Source organism: Neoarius graeffei, chromosome 13 (genome assembly GCF_027579695.1).
Source record: "Neoarius graeffei isolate fNeoGra1 chromosome 13, fNeoGra1.pri, whole genome shotgun sequence".
In the NCBI taxonomy this organism is placed as follows: Eukaryota; Metazoa; Chordata; class Actinopteri; order Siluriformes; family Ariidae; genus Neoarius; species Neoarius graeffei.
The window spans coordinates 50,336,638-50,358,591 of record NC_083581.1 but is presented as its reverse complement, the minus strand read 5'-3'; the positions used below and the strand labels follow the sequence as shown (position 1 = coordinate 50,358,591).

Genomic DNA, 21,954 nt, shown 5'->3' with positions numbered 1-21,954 from the left:
AGAAAATCGTCCATGTTGATTGGTCAAGAAATTTGGACCTTGAGTGAATCGGCAAAATGGCGGCCAATCGTTTTGTCACCATAAGTGAGGAAGAATTACAAATTATGAAAGAAAATGCTATTCCTAAAATCACTAAAGATGCTACTAAGTTTGGTCTAAAACTATTCAAAGGTAAGGTGGAATTGTGATTTATTTTATCGATTTCAAAACAAAGTATTTTATGTGAGTCGGCGTAGATAAGCGACACAAGTCTGCACCACGCCGTTATTACATTTACATGAAGTTTGAAGTTTGAAATATGTGATTTTTTAAATATGATTTTTTTTTAAAATAATCACCTATGTATTTATACGAAAACAATTATCCGCCTCTGGCTCAGCGAATATCGGTGAATAATACCCGAGAAAAAGTTGCCAATTGTTAAATAAAAAGAACGTCCAAATAATATTTGTTCAGCAAATAAACTCATTATTACATTCATTTACTTTATCTCTTTAGCAATTATTTATCTCAGTCTAAACATATGTTGTGAAAAGCATTAAATTATCAATGAAATGGGCTACACTCAATACCTTCAAAAGTCAGGGAAATGCATTTATTACATATTGAGCTTATTTAAATAGAGTAGAAGAGATTTGTATAATTTAGTGTAAATACACAGTTATTAAGCACACTTTACATAAAATGTTATCAGAATTTCTTCTCTGAGGCATGAATCCAGTTCCAGATGATACTGCAGTAAAAATACAGTAAAGACAAGCAAAGCAACCAGTGAGACATCTTATAGCCAGACTACTTACCCTCAGTAGGCACATGTAGGCTAAAGGCAATAGAAAAGAAGATGAAAAGGAGCCCAGCATGAAAGCCCATGAGTCCCCTCATTCCATTAACCTGATGTGGGTACTGATTCACACCAACTTCTCGGTCAACACACTTCACTGACTTTGAGAGAAATTTGATCTATAAAGTGAGAAATATCAAAGCAGAACATTAAGTAAATTGCAGCATTCTTTTCTACATAGGTGTTGGCTCATTGAATAAAAAATCAAATGCACTAAGGACATGGGTAAAACTTTACAATATGTTCAACAACTCATCGGTAACATATGGAAGAACTTCACAGTCATAGAATGACTGGTTCTTCATTAACACATCTCATTCCTATTAACTATAAAGAACTACTAGTTAATTACTCAGTAAGTATATTAGTAGGAGTTCACTATTAACTATGTAGTAATTACTGACTCTTAAACAGAATGTTATACTTCTCTTGCAGAAATACCAGCTAACTATCCATCTATCCATCCATTATCTGTAGCCACTTATCTGTAGCCCTGTTCTACAGGGTCGCAGGCAAGCTGGAGCCTATCCCAGCTGACTATGGACAAGTCACCAGGTTATACCCGCTAACTATGGCTCTTTTATTTAAAAGAAAAAAACAAACCCTTTAATTCTCAGTAGCAAAGCCTGATCTTCCTCCTGAAGATCTACTACCTTAATATACCTCAACCTATTCCAATATCTCCATTTCTAAAATGTAAATGTTTATCTGAGGTATTATAGGTCTCCTCAGAGGATCTCAGGGTCAGTGTTCTTTTTATTTAGACAGTCCTGGTCTAAAGAAAGAAATGAATAACATTAATTTATTTTCATTTTTTATTTATTCATTATTTCTGATGTTTCACTTTACAATATTGTTCCGGTTATTATTTCTTAGCCAACTTGAATCTATGTTGTGATGGCCAATTTTCCATTTAGGACAATATCACTTGTTAGTATTTTATATTCGATTATAAAATGTATACATTATATATTAAAACACACACATCCAGAACTCCTGTTACTTATAGATTGTTATACACTTTGATCAGGTGCTTATTAAAGTTGCTCTTTTCCTGCGGTTGAATCTCAAATGACAGGTTAGTGGCCACAGAGTGCACTCTGTGAGTGTATCCAAACACACACTATGCAGTGAGAAGCACTAGTGAAGAGGAAATCGTTTAAGATTCTGTGTAAAGAAAAAAGATGTTGGAGATCGCTGGGATCACATTAATTCAAGGACACTACACAGATTCAAGTAGGCGAAGAAATGATAGTACATGTGTAACCCAGCTGATAAATAGGCTAAGAACAGAAGTAATAAATAGTTAAAATCATCATTCTGTTCAGGAAGTCCATAAGAATTTAGTTGCCATTATTAAAATCATCCATTTGATAAAGAGAGATACTTTTACTATCTAAGTTACGATTTGGGCACTTTTATTTTGAAACCCTGTAACTTATGCACTCTAGCTGAATCCGTAGTTGAAAACAGACAAGAGGGAAGGAAGACAGCCATTTTGCAAGCGCCATATTAGCTGTGTTTTCAGAAGAGCTAAACTTTATGTAAAGTGATGAAAAAGTTGATAAGAAAACTTACGTTTTGTTTTGGGAACATGTGCTAGAAGAATTGTGAACATTTGAACGTTTTTTGATGAAGATGGGTACCGAATTCATCGAGTTTCTTTCATGCAGATCTGTCTCGGTCAAGTTTTTTGCTGGAATTGAAAGTCCTGGAAGAAGATTCATCGATCTCAATAGATGGCGAGCCAATCCAGTTTGATTTCTGTTCGTTGAATCCTGTCCACTGAAGGAGCCGGATGCCCTATCTGCTTTGTGGTAGGATTGTACCAGTCACGCCACTGGTCATCACTCTTCGGATATCCACACGCTAGGAGCGTGACACTGACTATTTGACTTGACTAACTTGACTTTACGCTTAGAGCGAGGATTGGAAAAAGGAACTTTCGTTGAAATTCAAGGAAACACAACAACTCAAAGGACAATTTATTATTTTTTATTTTCAAAGGGCCTATTTTCTTTTCTCCATGTGTAAATGTATGTATAACCTGTTCAATCATACATTAAAGTCCAAGTAACTTTAACCCTGGTGTGTGTCTGCTTATTGCACTGGAACTCCCCTCCTCACGAACCTAGAGCGAAGGTGTACTTACCCAGGAGTGGGTTACACATGCATAAATAGAAATGAACATAAATGAAGACATTGCCTTGTCATGATTTTCTTTATTACTTTCATCAAAGAGGTTATGTTTTCGGTGCTGTCTGTCTGTAGGGTTGCGAAAAAACCTACCAACCCGACTTCCATGAAATGTGGTAGAAGGATGTAGCTTGGACCAAGGAAGGACCCATTAAAAACCCATTAATGTCATGAGGTGGATCCACACAATTTTGCTAACGTTGCAAGATACGGCATTTGGCTTTGGCAGAATTCAGTGTTGAACAATACCATAGATCTTACAATCCAGGAGATGGTAGTAAAGTTCAATCATGACAAAATATAGCCAATGTGGAAATATGATGACTCCATATTACAATCCACATTAACAGGTGCAGTGATGGGCAGCAGCATTGTTAAAAGTAGCCGCTTTACTAATTTAACTATATTTCTCAGTAATGTGGTGGTAATGTTGCTGTTTTCTGAATAGCTTTTCAGTAGCAAAGCCCTTTTATTGATCAAGTAGTGTGGTAGCTACGTTTTCCTAAGCATTTCTGAAGCTCAAGCAGAGTGTGTCTTTCTGCTGTGGTCTGAAATAAAACTTAAGATCAGTACATGACAGCACCCCCATACAGAGATGCAGACTGATGTGTGTGGCCACAGAAGCACTTCTGTATGATGGCGACATCACCTAGTGATGAGGGAATTTTGCAGTGACTGAAGCGAGATTCCATGGACAGAGATTGATATCTGTCTCAAAAACATGTACATACATGAACACATGTACAGAGACGCACACATCAAAAAGTTATTTAGAAGATGTTTTTGTAGGTTTTTATTCTTTTGCTGCTGTAGGTGGAGTTGTGTTATTGAGTGTCAAGTCAACTTACAGTTTATTCTGAAAATGTGCCCAAATATAAATTGAGCATACCCATGAAAACACAGGCGTACACACACACACACACACACACACACACACACACACACACACACACACAATAGATGAACATTCACTTCAAACAGGACTGCTACGGACTACAATCACCAACAAGCACCGCACTGTCCTCACTCTCCAGAATTCTGACTAGCACTACACCTGTTACATTACATTACAGAGCAACCGGCCATACCCACAGCAGTGGGCAGCCCAGGGAGCGGTTGGGGGTTAGGTACCTTGTTCAAGGGCACTTCAGCCATTCCTGCTGGTCCAGGGAATCAAATCAGCAACCTTTTGGTCCCAAAGCTGCTTCTTTAACCTTTAGGCCATGTCGTCCCCCTGTTCCACATTCCAGCCCATCACCACACACTACTGAAGGACTCTCATTCATTCAGTGCATTGCGAAGTAAACATTCAGTGTTGTTGCCTGACTTTACCAAGTGTTGATTTCTTGGTTTGACTTCATTTATGTATTTTTGGGCATTGTCCTCTGCTCTGCCTCTGATATTCTGTTTCTGCCTTGCTCAACCCTTGCTACACCTTGACTTTGCTTTTTTTGGATAACGATTTGGATTTGTCTGCCAGTTTGCTGAATAACACTCTCTCTGTTGCCTGCACTTCTGACACATACAGTACTTATTTTGTTATTATGTGGAGCATGTTTTTGTTTCACTATAAAAAATTATTTGTTGTTTTAACATTAAAAAGTTAGCAACTGGGCTGCATTTAAATGTTGAGTTCACTGAAACCCAAATAGTAAATTACCACAATGAAGCAATCAATTTAACTAACTCTATGAGTTTCAATGAACTCAAAATTTTAAGGCAGTGCAGTTATTAACTTAAAGCAATAAATAACTTTTAACAGTTTTTTTTTCCAAATTGGTTTTGGAGCAGAGAGAGAAATGATCATGGGATATTGCTTAATAAACAATGGAACTGAACCTTTTTAAAAAATCTATGTGACGAACAGTTGTAATGGTCACTGAGCTAGAGCTGACTTCACGGGCGCAGATAGAGGGTGGGATGGGTGGGATTCGTCCCACCCAGATTTAAATTCACCTCGTTCGGTCCCCCCCACTTATAGGGAGGAAAAAACGTCTATGCTGTCTTTCTTTGCATAAGGCAAACCTCACGGAAAAATCAAAAGACTAATTACCATTCGGTTTATTGAGGTGCACAACAGTACATACATAGTTGCAACAACTCACATAAAACAAAACAAAGACTGATATTCGGTTGGTTGAGCTGCACAGACTGCACAGGTTGCGAGCTCGAGCTTGGTTGCTATGGTTACCCACAACAAGTTTGACAGGCATATCGGGGACAGCTCCTAGTTCAGGACCCCAACACGGCATGATGAAGGGTGCCAAACCGAAAAGGCAGAAAACGATTGCATTGTTTTTTCAAAAAAACGACTGTAAGTAAACTGTGCCTTACTTTATCATATCACCTTGCAATTTTTTGATAGTCTGTTCAAAGTAATGTCGTAGTGAAAGTAAAATCGTACGGAGTAGAGATGCCTTTCTGGTAGCCTCCTTCTTTCGGTGGTAGCCTGTAGATACAGTGCTCAGAAGGCAGTTTTAATGTTTAATCTGGCGTTCCCTGCCATAATTTCAGCGAGCATATTGTTTCATAAGGAAACTTTGCGAAGAGTTGTTGACTGACTGCCGCTCACACAACACACAGGCATAGTTAGAAAGTCAGGATGCACTGGTTTACACTTTACACACACACATGTAGCCCAGCCTCTCGCTATGTTTAACAGTTGGAACTTAGCGGTTTAAAAACTAGTTTTCTTAAAGAATCAGTGTGCTGAAAGTCAGTTAATGTTTAAATAAAACAGTTTTTGCATACGGCATATGGCCTGCTTGGGGAGTGATTGGAATCAGTATCAGAATCAATAAGCTTTATTTCTTTCAATGATGGGTAATTAAGTTTGACAGTCCAAGTCTCAATACATAGGATACACAGACCTAGATGCTATAGATAAATACAAAGGGTAGACAAAACAGTCAGCAGTTAGTTAAAGTTAGTTAAATTTAAAAAAAATCAATAAAAATGTAGCTTATTTTAAACTTCTTTTGCCATGTTGGAGAAGCTTAGCTTGCTACATTGCTCTGGGGCTAACCTCAGTGTAGTGAAGCTTTATTTAGCATAGAGTAACTGGTAGCTTAGCTCACTACACTTTCCAAGTAGCTTGCAATCCTCTGGGATACACATGTTGGCTAGTTACGCAAACATAATTCAGAAACTGCTTGTGATTGAGCACTCAGTTTTTTCAAAATATGCCTCACTGTTTCAAATAGTTTTGGAAATATATCCAGACATTTAATGTGGTTGCGGTTGCACATTTGCAAATCACAGAAGAGTAGATGATTGTCCTTTGTTGTGAAAGAGTGGTCCAGGTCCATCATAAGGTCAGAGCAAACTAAAGGACTACTTTGGCTACAATGTTGTTTGGGAAAACTACATTAGCTTGGCGATGGATCTTAAGAGGCAATTAAAGATGCTCTGAGCCTGAAGAGGCTTTCAGGAAAACCACCCCTGATGTTTTCAGGGCTCTGTGGGTAAAGAAATCCGGTCTTTTCCAATCAGATTTGAGGCACCTTAATATGTGGTCGTAAATCAGATATGTATCCAATTTGCGGCCATATTACATGAATGAGAACTTTCAGATCAGAATTCATGTGGCTTTTTGCCTATTTGCATGCGCTGAGCATCGTCTTCATTAGCCAGCACTGGTAGTGAGGCTAAACAACAATGGAGGAGAGTTACAATAGCTGCGAAAACAGCAAAAGCTTGCCGTACAGCTTTTTTTCACCTTTTCAACCTGATCATGTGCAGCTGACAAACTGTTTGCTGTCCTCCAGAGCAAATTCGATGCATACGTTAGCTACTTGTGTGTCCACTTAGTTGGTTTTAATACCATGAGTTGTCTCACAAATATGACATTTTTTGTTGTTTCTGATGCAGACGACTCATGCAAAAACTATCAGTGTGCACATGCATGGTGTTTCGGAGGACATATGTGTGCCACATTACAATTAAAAACAGAGCACTTGTGAGTATGAATGTGAACCATCAAGTTAGGCAAATCCGATCTGAGCAAAAAAACAGAATTGAACAATGAGGCTTGTAATGTGAACATAGCGTTAGATACTAGTTTACAAGTGCCATCCATCCATTATCTGTAGCCGGTTTACCGAGTTTACAAGTGGAACTGAATACATTTCAATTGACATTAATTTCATGGTTCACCTAATGAACAATCCCAGCTGCAGTCAACATGCCAAAGGCTCATTCCAGACATACTATCTTACTGTCGGATGTAAATACTATCTCACTGTTGTGTGTAAGACAGGAGTAAAAGGCATCACCCACCAGCCATGTCAAATAACAACAGCAAAAAAGAAAGAAAGAAAGAAAGAAAGAAAGAAAGAAAGAAAGAAAGAAAGAAAGAACTGTGCTGTTGCTGGTTGGGGTTTTGATGAATCTACTGCAAGCATATGCTGTTTTATGGTTTCAAAAAGTGCTTAGAAGTCTGAATAATTACATAACAAATGTGCAAAAAATCTAACAAACCATGTACATGTACCATCCCAGAGACAAGAGAAGGTACAAATTAGTTTAGAGTGTAACCACAGACCTGGAGCTTCAATCTTTGACATCTTTCAAGTAAGGGATGAACTTAAGGTACTCTGATATCAGACATCAGGGCATAACATAAAAGTCCCAATATTATGGCCATGGAATTTGGCTGTCACATTTTATTTTGCAAAAAGCTTCCCCAACAGATATATCACAGAACACATACCCAAAAACCTGTTTCGGAGATTTCTCCTAGTACAGTCACCAACAATAACACTGAGAGTGATTGACATGGTGAAATGTCCCGTATTTTCTCCACTTCTTGATGACTGTCTTCACTGTGCTCCACAGTATATCTAATGCCATGGAAATGTTTTTGTACCCTTCTCCTGACTGATACCTTTCAACAATGAGATCCCTTTGATGCTTTGTAAGCTCTCTGTGAATCATGGCTTTTGCTGGAGGAGGCAACTGAGTAAATGTCTGAACTTTATTTCGGGTTAATCAGAGTCATTTTAATTGATGGCAGGTGTGAACCCAAACAGACTGAATGCTGTAATTAAATCAAAAGGTGCTTCAACAAAGTATTCATTTAAGGGTGTGCATACTTATGCAACCAGCTTATTGTATGTTTTTTCATTTTTTATTTTTTATGTTTTTCCCCCTAACATATTTGTTTGGTTTTCAATCGAATTGTATAGGTTATAGGTCACATTAAAGGTGGGTAAAGTTTTGAAATGATTTATCGTGGTCTCATTTTTTTTTTTTACAACCCCGATTCCAAAAAAGTTGGGACAAAGTACAAATTGTAAATAAAAACGGAATGCAATGATGTGGAAGTTTCAAAATTCCATATTTTATTCAGAATAGAACATAGATGACATATCAAATGTTTAAACTGAGAAAATGTATCATTTAAAGAGAAAAATTAGGTGATTTTAAATTTCATGACAACAACACATCTCAAAAAAGTTGGGACAAGACCATGTTTACCACTGTGAGACATCCCCTTTTCTCTTTACAACAGTCTGTAAACGTCTGGGGACTGAGGAGACAAGTTGCTCAAGTTTAGGGATAGGAATGTTAACCCATTCTTGTCTAATGTAGGATTCTAGTTGCTCAACTGTCTTAGGTCTTTTTTGTCGTATCTTCCGTTTTATGATGCGCCAAATGTTTTCTATGGGTGAAAGATCTGGACTGCAGGCTGGCCAGTTTAGTGCCCGGACCCTTCTTCTACACAGCCATGATGCTGTAATTGATGCAGTATGTGATTTGGCATTGTCATGTTGGAAAATGCAAGGTCTTCCCTGAAAGAGACGTCGTCTGGATGGGAGCATATGTTGCTCTAGAACCTGGATATACCTTTCAGCATCGATGGTGTCTTTCCAGATGTGTAAGCTGCCCATGCCACACGCACTAATGCAACCCCATACCATCAGAGATGCAGGCTTCTGAACTGAGCGCTGATAACAACTTGGGTCGTCCTTCTCCTCTTTAGTCCGAATGACACGGCGTCCCTCATTTCCATAAAGAACTTCAAATTTTGATTCATCTGACCACAGAACAGTTTTCCACTTTGCCACAATCCATTTTAAATGAGCCTTGGCCCAGAGAAGACGTCTGCGCTTCTGGATCATGTTTAGATACGGCTTCTTCTTTGAACTATAGAGTTTTAGCTGGCAACGGTGGATGGCACGATGAATTGTGTTCACAGATAATGTTCTCTGGAAATATTCCTGAGCCCATTTTGTGATTTCCAATACAGAAGCATGCCTGTATGTGATGCAGTACCGTCTAAGGGCCCGAAGATCACGGGCACCCAGTATGGTTTTCCAGCCTTGACCCTTACGCACAGAGATTCTTCCAGATTCTCTGAATCTTTTGATGATATTATGCACTGTAGATGATGATATGTTCAAACTCTTTGCAATTTTACACTGTCGAACTCCTTTCTGATATTGCTCCACTATTTGTCGGCGCAGAATTAGGGGGATTGGTGATCCTCTTCCCATCTTTACTTCTGAGAGCCGCTGCCACTCCAAGATGCTCTTTTTATACCCAGTCATGTTAATGACCTATTGCCAATTGACCTAATGAGTTGCAATTTGGTCCTCCAGCTGTTCCTTTTTTGTACCTTTAACTTTTCCAGCCTCTTATTGCCCCTGTCCCAACTTTTTTGAGATGTGTTGCTGTCATGAAATTTCAAATGAGCCAATATTTGGCATGAAATTTCAAAATGTCTCACTTTCGACATTTGATATGTTGTCTATGTTCTATTGTGAATACAATATCAGTTTTTGAGATTTGTAAATTATTGCATTCCATTTTTATTTACAATTTGTACTTTGTCCCAACTTTTTTGGAATTGGGGTTGTACATCAGAAAAATCTATCATTTTAATGGGTTGTATACACTTTTTATATCCACTATAACTGGAATGCTTCGATCAATGTCTTCAGATATAACTTCATTGAAGCTGTTGTTACTTTAAAGAAATAAAGAAACAAAGCTCTGCATGGAACTGTTGCACCAAGTCTATGCACAAAGCTACAGCATAAATAAGATAAGAATTTTTTTCATCATTATTATTAACTAAATACAGTTAACTAGTAATGGTACTTGCAGATTGTGCCTTCTTAAGATTGCCAGCATTTAGTGGTGAATGGTGGTGCAGATATTCAATCTGACCAATCTGCAGCACGGTTAACAAATCATTATCACATATTTCATCTTAAATGTGCCTTCACACTTGTATCTTTAACTTCCTATTTGACTATGCATATTTAGATAAGTAAGATCTAAGGGTTAATCAAAGCTGTTCACAGAAATATGTTTGGGAGTAGAACCAAGAAGAACATTTCATTTCACCATAATTACAGTTGCCAATGTGATTATTGTAGGTATATCTATCAGCAGCAGTGTATGATGCAAGTACACTTTTTTCTTCAGCTTAATGAGGTTATACGAACTTGCAAAACTTGCAACAGCATGAAAGAACAATGTTAATGAAAGTCAGTAATTACATCAAGACGTAAAAATAAATACCAAATACTCACTGCTAAACTGATGCTATTGCCAAAAAAATACTTTTTGAATTTCTGACACTGGGGAGGATTATGTCAGATGGAAATATGAGATCCCAAAGAGTGTCCTCAATACATTAAACTCTTCATAAATGATTGCATTAAATCAAACAAACAAAACTTCTTTACTTACTTAATCAAGTTCCACTATGTAGTATCCTCAATAAATCGGCCAAACAGTTTACTCTTACACCAGCACAGGACAGAAATCGTTATTATATTAAATACATGTCCAATCTTCTGCTGCACTAAGCCACACACATCTCCGTCCACCCCTCTCTCTCCCTCTCTCTCTCTCTCACACACACGCACACACCACCACCACCACTTCAGCAAAGCACTAAAGGATAGTCATTTAGGCGTGTGTAAGCAAAGCCTCTCCCTTGGCTAGAAAGCTAACTATGCCATGGACAAACATTCCAGCAAAGCCTGGTCTATTCAAAAGTCATTAAGGTATGGCACAGGATGTGACGGAATTTCTGAGTGTCATATAGTAAATTCCAGCTGTTGCTGATCTAATACAAGTTTTTGGTTTGTTTGTTTGTTGCTTAGTTGGTTTGTTTTGCTGGAGTTGTAGTGCTTTGATTACTCATTTTAGGATCAGAACACAAATCCTCAATAAAGCCTACAATCTCATCTCATCTCATTATCTCTAGCCGCTTTATCCTTCTACAGGGTCGCAGGCAAGCTGGAGCCTATCCCAGCTGACTACGGGCAAAAGGCGGGGTACACCCTGGACAAGTCGCCAGGTCATCACAGGGCTGACGCATACGGTAGACACAGACAACCATTCGCACTCACATTCACACCTACAGTCAATTTAGAGTCACCAGTTAACCTAACCTGCATGTCTTTGGACTGTGGGGGAAACCGGAGCACCTGGAGGAAACCCATGCAGACACGGGGAGAACATGCAAACTCCGCACAGAAAGGCCCTCGCCGGCCACGGGGCTCGAACCCGGACCTTCTTGCTGTGAGGCAACAGCGCTAACCACTACACCACCGTGCCGCCAGCCTACAATCTTATTTCTTAAAGTGCATATCCTGGACCAATTTCGCTTTTTTGATATGAAAGTATGTCCCTTTACACACTCATCCAGAAGGGTAATTTTGCACAAGGCCATCTGTCTACAGCAGAAAAAAATAAAATAACAAAAAGCTTCTGGAAAAATCCCAAGGGAGTCTGGAGCCAGATTCATGACGTCACCTGCGGAAGTGCCAGCAGACTGTGAGAGCTTGCACGGTTTCAGTGCACAGCCTGTGTAGACCAAGTTTAGCAGCTAGCGATTTTGCATTGAAATATAGAATTGTCACCTGAGCTCAATGTTACTTCACCTTTGGATGAAGAATATAATGGGATGTCAGAATTGGGGCTTCATCTGTTTGGATTTGATGATGATTCAAGTAGTGAAGACAACGGAGACAACACCGGGGATGTAAATAATACGGTCGTTTTCTCATAAACAAACCAGCGCTGACATAGGATTCAGAAGGAGGCGTCCCGCACGTGACGTCACGAAAATCAATGTTTGCCGGGAAATCCAAATGCCAAGTTTTTTCAGAGGCGGACCAATTTGCCTCAAATGGCTTGATTTCAACTGAATTTTTCTGGTATTGCGCAAGGTAAAAAAATTGCACAAAATGCAAAATGTGACAGATATTTGACCAAAGTTTAATATAAAATAGGAGAATTATATTGATCTTGCTCCTGAATTTACCCATGATATGCACTTTAATGTTTGTGAAAAGCAGTACATGGTTAATCTTTTCTTTTGTCAGTGATATGACTGTATTTAAAATGTGTTGCATTTGATCGATATTGTACGTGGCTTTTCAACTGACGTGTTTTTACAAAGTATTATTTTCAATCAAGGAAATTCAAGTGAAATACAAATAGAAAAACTTTAGAAAAGAAAAATGAAAAACATACAGTGTTAGAAAAGAAAAATGAAAAACGTACAATGTCTTGCAAAAGTATTCATCCCCTTTGGTGCTTGTCTTGTTTTGTTGCATTCCAAGATGGAATTAAAATGGATTTTGGAGGGTTAGCACCATTTGATTTACACAACATGTCTACAACTTTAAAGGTACACATTGTTGTTTTATTGTGACACAAACAATAATTAAGATTAAAAAATCCTGAAATCTGGAGTGTGCATAGGTATGAAATCCCTAAAGAAAGGCTGGCCAAACCAATTCACTTCATAAGTCACATAGTTAATTGATTAAGTTCCACCTGTGTGCAATCAAAGTATCCCATGATCTATCACATCATGTCTGTATAAATCAACCTGTTCTGGAAGGACCATGACTCTGCAAGCAACATGAAAACCAAGGAGCACACCAAACATGTCAGAGACAAAGTTGTGAAGAAGTATGGATCAGGGTTGGGTTATAAAAAAAAAATCTCAAACTTTGAATATCCCAGGGAGCACCACTAAAGCCATTATACCAAAATAGAATGAATATGTCACCACTACAGACCTGACAAGAGAAGGCCGCCCATCAAAACTCACAGACCAGGCAAGGAGGGCATTAATCAGAGATGCCACAAAGACACCAAAGATAACACTGAAGGAGCTGCAAAGATCCACAGCGGAGATGGGAGTATCTGTCCATAGGACCACTTTAAGCCATACACTCCACAGAGTGGGGTTTTATGGAAAAGTGGCCAGAAAAAAAGTCATTGCTTAAAAAAATTACATTTGGAGTTTGCCCAACAGCATGGGGCAGACTCCCCAAACACATGGAAGAAGTTCCTCTGGTCAAATGAGGCTAAAATTGATCTTTTTGCTCATCATGGGAAATGCCATGTGTGGCGCAAACCCTGAGAACACCATTCCTACAGTGAAGCATGGTGGTGGCAGCATCATGCTGTGGGGATGTTTTTCATCTGCAGGGACAGGAAAGCTGGTCAGGACTAAAGGAAAGATGGATGGCACTAAATACAGGGCAATTCTGGAGGAAAACCTGTTTGAGTCAGCCAGAGGTTTGAGACTGGGATGAAGGTTCACGTTCCAGCAGGACAATGACCCTAAATATACTGCTAAAGCTACACTGGAGTGGTTTAAAGGGAAACATTTAAATGTCTTAGAATGGCCTCATCAAAGCTCAGTCCAATTGAGAATCTGTGGCATAATTTGAATATTGCTGTACACCAACACAACCTATTTAACAAAGGAGTTGGAACAGTTGTGCCTTGAGGAATGGGCAAAAATCCCAGTGGCTAGATGTGCTAAGCTAATAGAGACATACCCCAAGAGATTTGCAGCTGTAATTGCAGCAAAAGGTGGCTCTACAAAGTATTGACTTGGGGGGGTGAATATCTATGCACACTCCAGATTTCTGTTTTTTCATCTTAATTATTGTTTGTGTCACAATAAAACAACAATTTTCACCTTTAAAGTTGTAGGCATGTTGTGTAAATCAAATAGTGCTAACCCCCCAAAAAATCCATTTTAATTCCAGCTTGTAATGCGACAAAACAGGACAAACACCAAGGGGAATTAATACTTTTGCAAGACACTGTATTTACTACTCGCAGTAATACACTGGCCCTTTGCTAAGATTGAGAACCCCTGATTACAAACTGCTGGAAATTGGGGGAATGATAGTAACTCAGGTGAGGGATTTCAGTGGGGAAATTTTAACTAATGGGGTTGCTCAAATACTGTTACATTAACGCCAACTCTGTCTATCTTCAGCTTGAATAATATTAGCTTGCTCCTTGTTTTTAACCACGATATTGGATGTGTTCTTGAATCAGGTAAAGGCTGGTTTATGTAGTAGTTACGGTAGTAGTTAACTGGATTTGGTTGTCAAGTGTGTGTTTAGTGCATGGTGTCACTGGGTAATGCTAAACTCCAGTGACTTTGGTCAGAGTGTGTGATAAGCATCATGGGAGTTGTATAATGTCGAAACCACAATTGTGATGTGGAGAGGATTCTTGCTGGTGACAGCTAGCAAAATTCTTGAGGTAAGTTGTACTTGAAATTGTTTCTTAATGTATATTTACTTGCAAAAAAAATGACATCAGCTGATGCTGTTATTTTTTTAATACTGGTTTATTTTGATTTCAGAACTGTTAGACTCTGTTTTACTCCATATTAACTTTAGACGTTTTGATAAGTTTGCTAACTTTAATGTCAAAAATTTACCTGGCCCAAATACGGCAGGGAATTTAATTTTTTAAATTATTCTTGCTCAACTTGCAAGATGGAAATTTAACTTGTGATATATTTTGTTATATTGTGATATAATTCTTTAGGTTATGATTCATTGGTATTGTTATATTCTGCAGTTTGATTTCTCCATTCTATCCATCCATTATCCGTAACCGCTTATCCTGTGCAGGGTTGCAGGCAAGCTGGAGCCTAGCGCAGCTGACTATGGGCGAAAGGTGGGGTACACCCTGGATAAGTCACCAGATCATCGCAGGGTTGACACTAGAGACAAACAACCATTCACACTAACATTCACACCTACGGTCAGTTTAGAGTCACCAATTAGCCTAACCTGCATGTCTTTGGACTGTGGAGGAAACTGGAGCACCCGGAGGAAACCCACGCAGATACGGAGAGAACATGCAAATTCAACACAGAAAGGCCCTCGTCGGCAACTGGGCTTGAATCCAGAACCTTCTTACTGTGAGGCGACAGTGCTAACCACTACACCACTATGCCACCCCAGTTTGATTTCTGTGAATCTTATTGTTAATACTTCCTGAATATAAATGTGTTGATAAATGTGTTGAAATCACAAATAGTGTATTATTGTCATTAGCTAAATTTGTGTCAAGTAAGAGGGTTTTTTTTCGCAGGGTTTTCGGCATGTTTATTAACACAATGTGGGTAGCCAAGTACAACACGTAATGTCTTAATATTAAATATGTTTATACATCTTCATGTTAATCTTCTTGACACATGCACTGTGTTAAAATCATTTACACAGTGAATGTGTCAAAATTAACACAACAAACATTGCCCCAAAGCTCACCCACTGAAGAATAAAATTTTAATACAGTTTGTGCCAGTTTTAACACATCCCACATACAATCACACTTTGCAAACCATGTGGCAAAATGTGCTATGGTTTGATGAGAGAGAGGTAGAACCTTTTGAGTGTAATTCTCAAAGATGTGTTTGTCACTCAAAAGACACCATACAACCAGTTCAGAAAAGTTTCAAAACTATGTATGAACTATCAGAATTTCACCATGTGAAGGGTTCTCCTAGGCATTATATATTTATTTTTTAAAATAAGCTCAATTTTAGTGTAGTTATATTTGAACTGTATTATTATAAATTTAAAATCTATGAGGTATGAGTCACAGATTTACACAAATAATTCAAAGAAAGAGAATTTGAGTCTGTTCATGACAGCGGTCTGTTCTTTAGAAGTCTTGAAGTGAGTCAGCTTCCTAGAGGGGAAAATACAATTGTTCTCACTGGCAGGAGGTGCATTTAAGAAGAATAAGTGGAATAAATGCCCTGACATGCCAAATAAACACTGAAGATTCACATGGGAATGTGGATCTAGCATTCTAATGTGTAAAAGAACAAACACTAGTGTCAGCGCTACAGTGACAAAAACCAAGCAAATTACAAAGCAGGTACTGTAATTTATGCTCTTAAGAGACGTTGGGATTTGGGGTGGGGGTGGGGAGATTAAACCCTATAATCACACTAATCATAATCTTGAATTATGACACCAGTATAGACTATATAGAAAATGTATGGATGAGTGTAAAGATAGGGCGGAGGTCAGGCAAGGTTCTGTGATATTTACCATGTTTGTTAAATAAAAGACAGTGAGAAGTAGAAAAACCAGACACATTCTTTCATTATATGGGCTTTGAATAAATATTTTGTGTGATGGTTCTTGGCTTTTAGTAACTAGCATGTACAGTATGTACACCTAACCATTTACATAACATACTGCACTTTAACTTGCACACTATTGTTATTGAGAACAGTTCAAAATGCCATTGCTACACCTGTTTTTCTCTTAGTGGATGCTGGGCAATCTTGTTAGTTTGTAATGAAACAACTGTCTTGTATGGTTTCTACGTTTGGCGATATCTTCACATAAAAATGTTGTTAAGATGTAAAGTGTTGCTGTGGAATAAATTTTGGTAACTGAAATACTGTAAAATATTAAAGGGTTAACCATTTATAACATTATATGAAGGTTAAATATCAGGACAAGTCTACTTTAAATACTATCAGCTTCTTTGTAAGGTCAGGAGATTATATTTGTATTGTGCAAATCATAATTTTGTGATACAGCAACCTCAATAGTAAAGTTCACCCGTAAAGACTTACCAATTTTGAACACTTTGTCTAGAATGTGTAATTCATTTTCTATGGCTGAATGACATTTGAACTAGACTATCAAGAGTACATTTACAGTATAGGTGTCACGGTGGTGTAGTGGTTAGCACTGTCACCGCACAGCAACAAGGTTCTGGATTCAAGCCCAGCGGCCGACGGGGACCTTTCTGTGTGGCGTTTGCATGTTCTCCCTGTGTCTGCGTGGGTTTCCTCCAGGTATTCCAGTTTCCCCCACAGTCCAAAGGCATGCAGGTTAGGTTAATTGGTGGCTCTAAATTGACCGTACTGTAGGTGTGATTGTGAGTGTGAATGTTTTTTTGTCTCTATGTGTCAGCCCTGCGATAACCTGGTGACTTGTCCAGGGTGTACCCCGCCTCTCACCCATATCAGCTGGGATAGGTTCCAGCTTGCCTCTGACCCTGCACAGGATAAGTGGTTACAGATAATGGATGGATGGATGGATGGATGGATGGATGGATTTACAACATATGGCATGTGAAACAAGCATATAGTACCAGTCAAAAGTTTGAACACACCTACTCATTCATAGGTTTTTCTGTATTCTGACTGTTTTCTCCATTGTAGAACAATACTGAAGACATCAAAACTATGAAATAACATATAGAACATATATGGAATTATGCGGGAAACAAAAAAGTGTTTAAAAGAAAACAAAACACTTCATCTTTTAGATTCTTCAAAGTAGCCACCATTTACCTTGATGACGCTTTGCATACTATTAGTATTATCTTAACCAGCTTCATGAGGCAGTCACCTGGAATGCTTTTCAATTAACAGGCATGCCTCGTCAAAAGTTAATTAATGGATTTTTTTGCCTTCTTAATGTGTTTGAGATCAAACAGTAAATAGTAAATAATAACAATGCAGTCAATAGCCCTGTTTGACAACTGTAGTAATCCATATTATGTCAAGAACTGCTCAACTAAGTAAAGAGAAGCGACATTCATCATTACTTTAAGACATGAAGTGTCTTTTAATTAATAAAAATAAAGAAAAACATTGAATTAGATGGTGTGTCCAAACTTTTGACTGATACTATAAGTCTAATCTTTACAATGGTTCATGGTGAATAGTTCAAGATGCTAATATCTTAGATTGAAGACATCGACAAACAGTCAAAGCTAAAATGTCTCTCGTCTCGTCTCGTCTCGTCTTCTTCCGCTTTATCCGGGACCGGGTCGTGGAGGCAGCAGTCTAAGCATGGAAGCCCAAACTTCCCTCTCCCCAGACACCTCGGTCAGCTCCTCAGGAAGAACACCAAGGCGTTCCCAGGCCAGCCGAGAGACATAGTCCCTCCAGCGTGTCCTGGGTCTTCCCCGGGGCCTCCTCCCGGGGGGACATGCCTGGAACACCTCCCCAGGGAGGCGTCCAGGAGGCATCCAAAAAAGATGCCCGAGCCACCTCAGTTGGTTCCTCTCGATGTGGAGGAGCAGCGGCTCTACTCCAAGCTCCTCCCGAGTGACTGTGCTTCTCACCCTATCTCTAAGGGAGCACCCAGCCACCCTGCGAAGGAAACTCATTTCGGCCGCTTGTATCCGCGATCTTGTTCTTTCGGTCATTACCCAAAGCTCATGACCATAGGTGAGAGTCGGAACATAGATCGACTGGTAAATTGAGAGCTTCGCCTTTTGGCTCAGCTCCTTCACCACGACGGACCGGTAAAGCAACCGCATCACTGCGGAGGCTGCACCGATCCGCCTGTCGATCTCACGCTCCATCCTTCCCTCACTCGTGAACAAGATCCCGAGATACTTAAACTCTTCCACTTGAGGCAGGACTTCTCCACCAACCTGGAGAGGGCAAGCCACCCTTTTCCGGTCGAGAACCATGGCCTCGGACTTGGAGGTGCTGATTCTCATCCCAGCCACTTCACACTCGACTGCAAACCGCCCCATTGCATGCTGGAGGTCCTGGTTTGAAGAAGCCAACAGGACAACATCATCCGCAAAAAGCAGAGATGAAATCCTGTGGTTCCCAAACAGGATTCCTTCCGGCCCCTGGCTGCGCCTAGAAATTCTGTCCATAAAAATTATGAACAGAACCGGTGACAAAGGGCAGCCCTGCTAAAACTAAAAGCTAAAACATCCAAACAAATTGGTTAAACTAATCATTAAGAACACTCAAATAAGAATTTATAGACATCATGCTACTGTACAGTACATACAAACATATGCTGCATATAAAACCAGACATAGGACATGGTCATATTTGTAGATGCAGCACAAATGTTTGTCCCTATAAGTATTTAATCACAGATACACATTCATAAACAAACACACACCCACACATGCACACACGTTTTTAGATTTGCAAACTTCTTTACACATAATTTAGCAGTGCAAAAATCTGTGCACAGGTAAACAAAAATGAACATAAACTATATGGTAAACTTTGATATCATATAACCAAAATAAATATGATACACATCACTATTTGTTGACATCTATACTGATAGAACGATCGTGTCATGAATGCCACTTTTTGCAGCAGGATGACTATTAATCTGTGAGCATTCTTAAAGTTTATAGCTTGCAAGTTACTTCTTGTCAAAAATAGTACCTGAAAGTAACAAATACTAAATTCATTTAAGTGGACATTTTCATTACAGAAAGTTCATAAAATACTCTTACCTTTAGTAGCTTCCCTCTTCCTGACACTTGCACAATATTTCACCAATATTTCCTGCAATGTTTAATCCTGTAGTAAACATAGACAAGCATGAACAGAGCTATGAAGATTCCCAGAAATGAATACAGCTACTATATTAAAAAAAACAAAAAACCCTGCTGTCAATCTACTCACCGTTGGAACCTGTAAAACCAGTGAGCTTGCACATACTGGTAGGCTGTGTCAAGTCAAGTCAAGTCAAGTCAAGTCAAGTTTATTTGTATAGCGCTTTTAACAATAAACATTGTCGCAAAGCAGCTTTACAGAATTTGAATGACTTAAAACATGAGCTAATTTTGTCCCTAATCTATCCCCAATGAGCAAGCCTATGGCGACGGTGGCAAGGAAAAACTCCCTCAGACGACATGAGGAAGAAACCTCGAGAGGAACCAGACTCAAAAGGGAACCCATCCTCATTTGGGCAACAACAGACAGCATGACTATAACATTAACAGTTTTAACATGAAGACAGTTTTGTTGATGTTGTAACTCTTCATTGATGGAAACTTGAGTGCAAAACTGTTCATGACAACTGCAGTCCTAAAGTTAGCAAGTCAACTGTAGTCCTCAGCCATAAAAGCATTACTATAAGAGTCCAGAGCATCCTCCAGGTGTAACCCTCAACTGTCCTCATGGGGCCGTCCTCCACAGGAGCGATGCGATAAAACTCCGACCAGATACAGGGCACCAGGATGGATCAACCAGGTCCGAGGGGCAGAAGAGGCCAGCATCTCAATCCCAGGACCAATATGTAACTCAGAGGGACAGATTGGGAGGGGGGGGGGGGAGAGAGAGAAAACACAGGTTGTTAGGTATGCCCTAAAAATGACACAAGTATTAAGTCTGTGTGGTAGGCTCGCAGAGACGAGAGTCTTGACATCAGGCATAATACACAACAATGGCATGTTAATATGGTTAAAAAATATCATGACCTGCTCTGGCTGGATGCTTGATTGGGTGATGGGAGCACACTCCTCAGCAATGATGGGATGCAGATGGGACCCTTAGGGCTGGCCAAGACAATTCAGTTACATTTCACCGGGTCTGGGACATGCGACAGAATGTCTGACGGCCGATTCCCTGCAGGCTACGATAGCCAGTCGAGGTCTCCACCCTCTCCACCAAAAGATTTCCTGTTGACTCCATGTAACTCAGAGGGACAGATTTGGGGGGGGGGGGGGGGGAAGAAAACACGGGTTGTTAGGTATGCCCAATGTCACCTAAATAAGTAGGAACAGTATACATATTGCACTGAGTACAAGCAGGGACTCCGGCAACTAACTATGACAGCATAACTAAAAGGAGAGAGCCAGAAGGTAACACAGGCATGAGGGAGCCCCGGGACATAAAGCAGCCAGCCACTACACCATCAACAAACTCGAGTGAGCAAGCAAGTGGGGACTGACAGCATCCATACATCCCAGTTTACCAAAACACTGTGTGTGTGTGTGTGTGTGTGTGTGTGTGTGTGTGTGTGTGTGTGTGTGTGTGTGTGGACTGGAAGTATATGTATATTTAAATGGTGTACGCCCCAGGATTAAATTCCAAAAAGATCTCCAAAGGAGACAATATTAATACAATGTAAACATTGATGATGTTTTTCAGATCATGCTAAGAATTTATCAAGGAATTTGTAAAATCATCCTCTAGCTAAACACTTTAATTACTATAGCTCCTGCTTGTCTAAAGTTACTGTCATCAAATTCAAATTGAGGACATTTTTTATGCTTAAGAAATTAAAAATCATTATAGTTAATTCCTTTTTAATGCTGAAAAATTAAGAATCATGTGGTACTTAGTCTTGTAGGCATTGAGAAACTAAGTGCACGTTAAGTGTACAGAAGACCAGCAGTTAAACAGATGTTCAATGTGGTAACATGTATAAAGAGAGACAAATGAGACAATATGCACATGAAATTTAACTGGATGTTTATTTTATTTGTTATGAGCTCGTAAAATTTTATATTTATGGGTTTTTTTTTGTTTTATGTTGCTGGCATTGAATGTAGATGATAATTTTTATTGTTTTGAGCTTATAAGTTTTTGTTTTTATTGGTTATTTTTTCCTTTAAGTTGTTGGCTTATGTAGCTGATGGTGTAGGTAACTGATATGTGGTGTAGGTAATTGGAATTTACAGACCATCTAAGATTCTTTATGTTTTACTAAGGGGCAGACAAAAATAAGAATTATATTCTTCTTGCTGCTCCTTTCCAATCATGAAGAGTCACTTTGATCTATGTATCTTGTATTATGTTCTAATTCAATACTGTATATTGTGCATTTTCATGAAAGGAATGAATTTAAAATAAAATCTATATACAATACATG

General features: G+C 39.1%; 1 protein-coding gene across 5 annotated transcripts in view; it reads right to left on the bottom strand.

Moving 5' to 3' along the window:
• chl1a (cell adhesion molecule L1-like a) overlaps nucleotides 1–19,716 on the bottom strand; it is an 85,934-nt gene extending 66,218 nt beyond the window's left edge. For 2 of the 5 annotated variants that reach the window (XM_060937977.1, XM_060937978.1), the window contains exons 1-2: nucleotides 19,589–19,716; nucleotides 801–960 (exon numbers count right to left, since the gene is read on the bottom strand). In XM_060937977.1, coding sequence (XP_060793960.1) covers nucleotides 801–882 — 82 coding nt within the window. In that variant the 5' untranslated portion in view covers nucleotides 883–960; nucleotides 19,589–19,716. Of the gene's footprint in view, nucleotides 1–800; nucleotides 961–10,738; nucleotides 10,920–19,588 lie in introns of those variants that run through there. The other 3 variants (XM_060937973.1, XM_060937975.1, XM_060937974.1) reach the window with 2 other exon arrangements.
• Nucleotides 19,717–21,954: the final 2,238 nt, after the last annotated feature.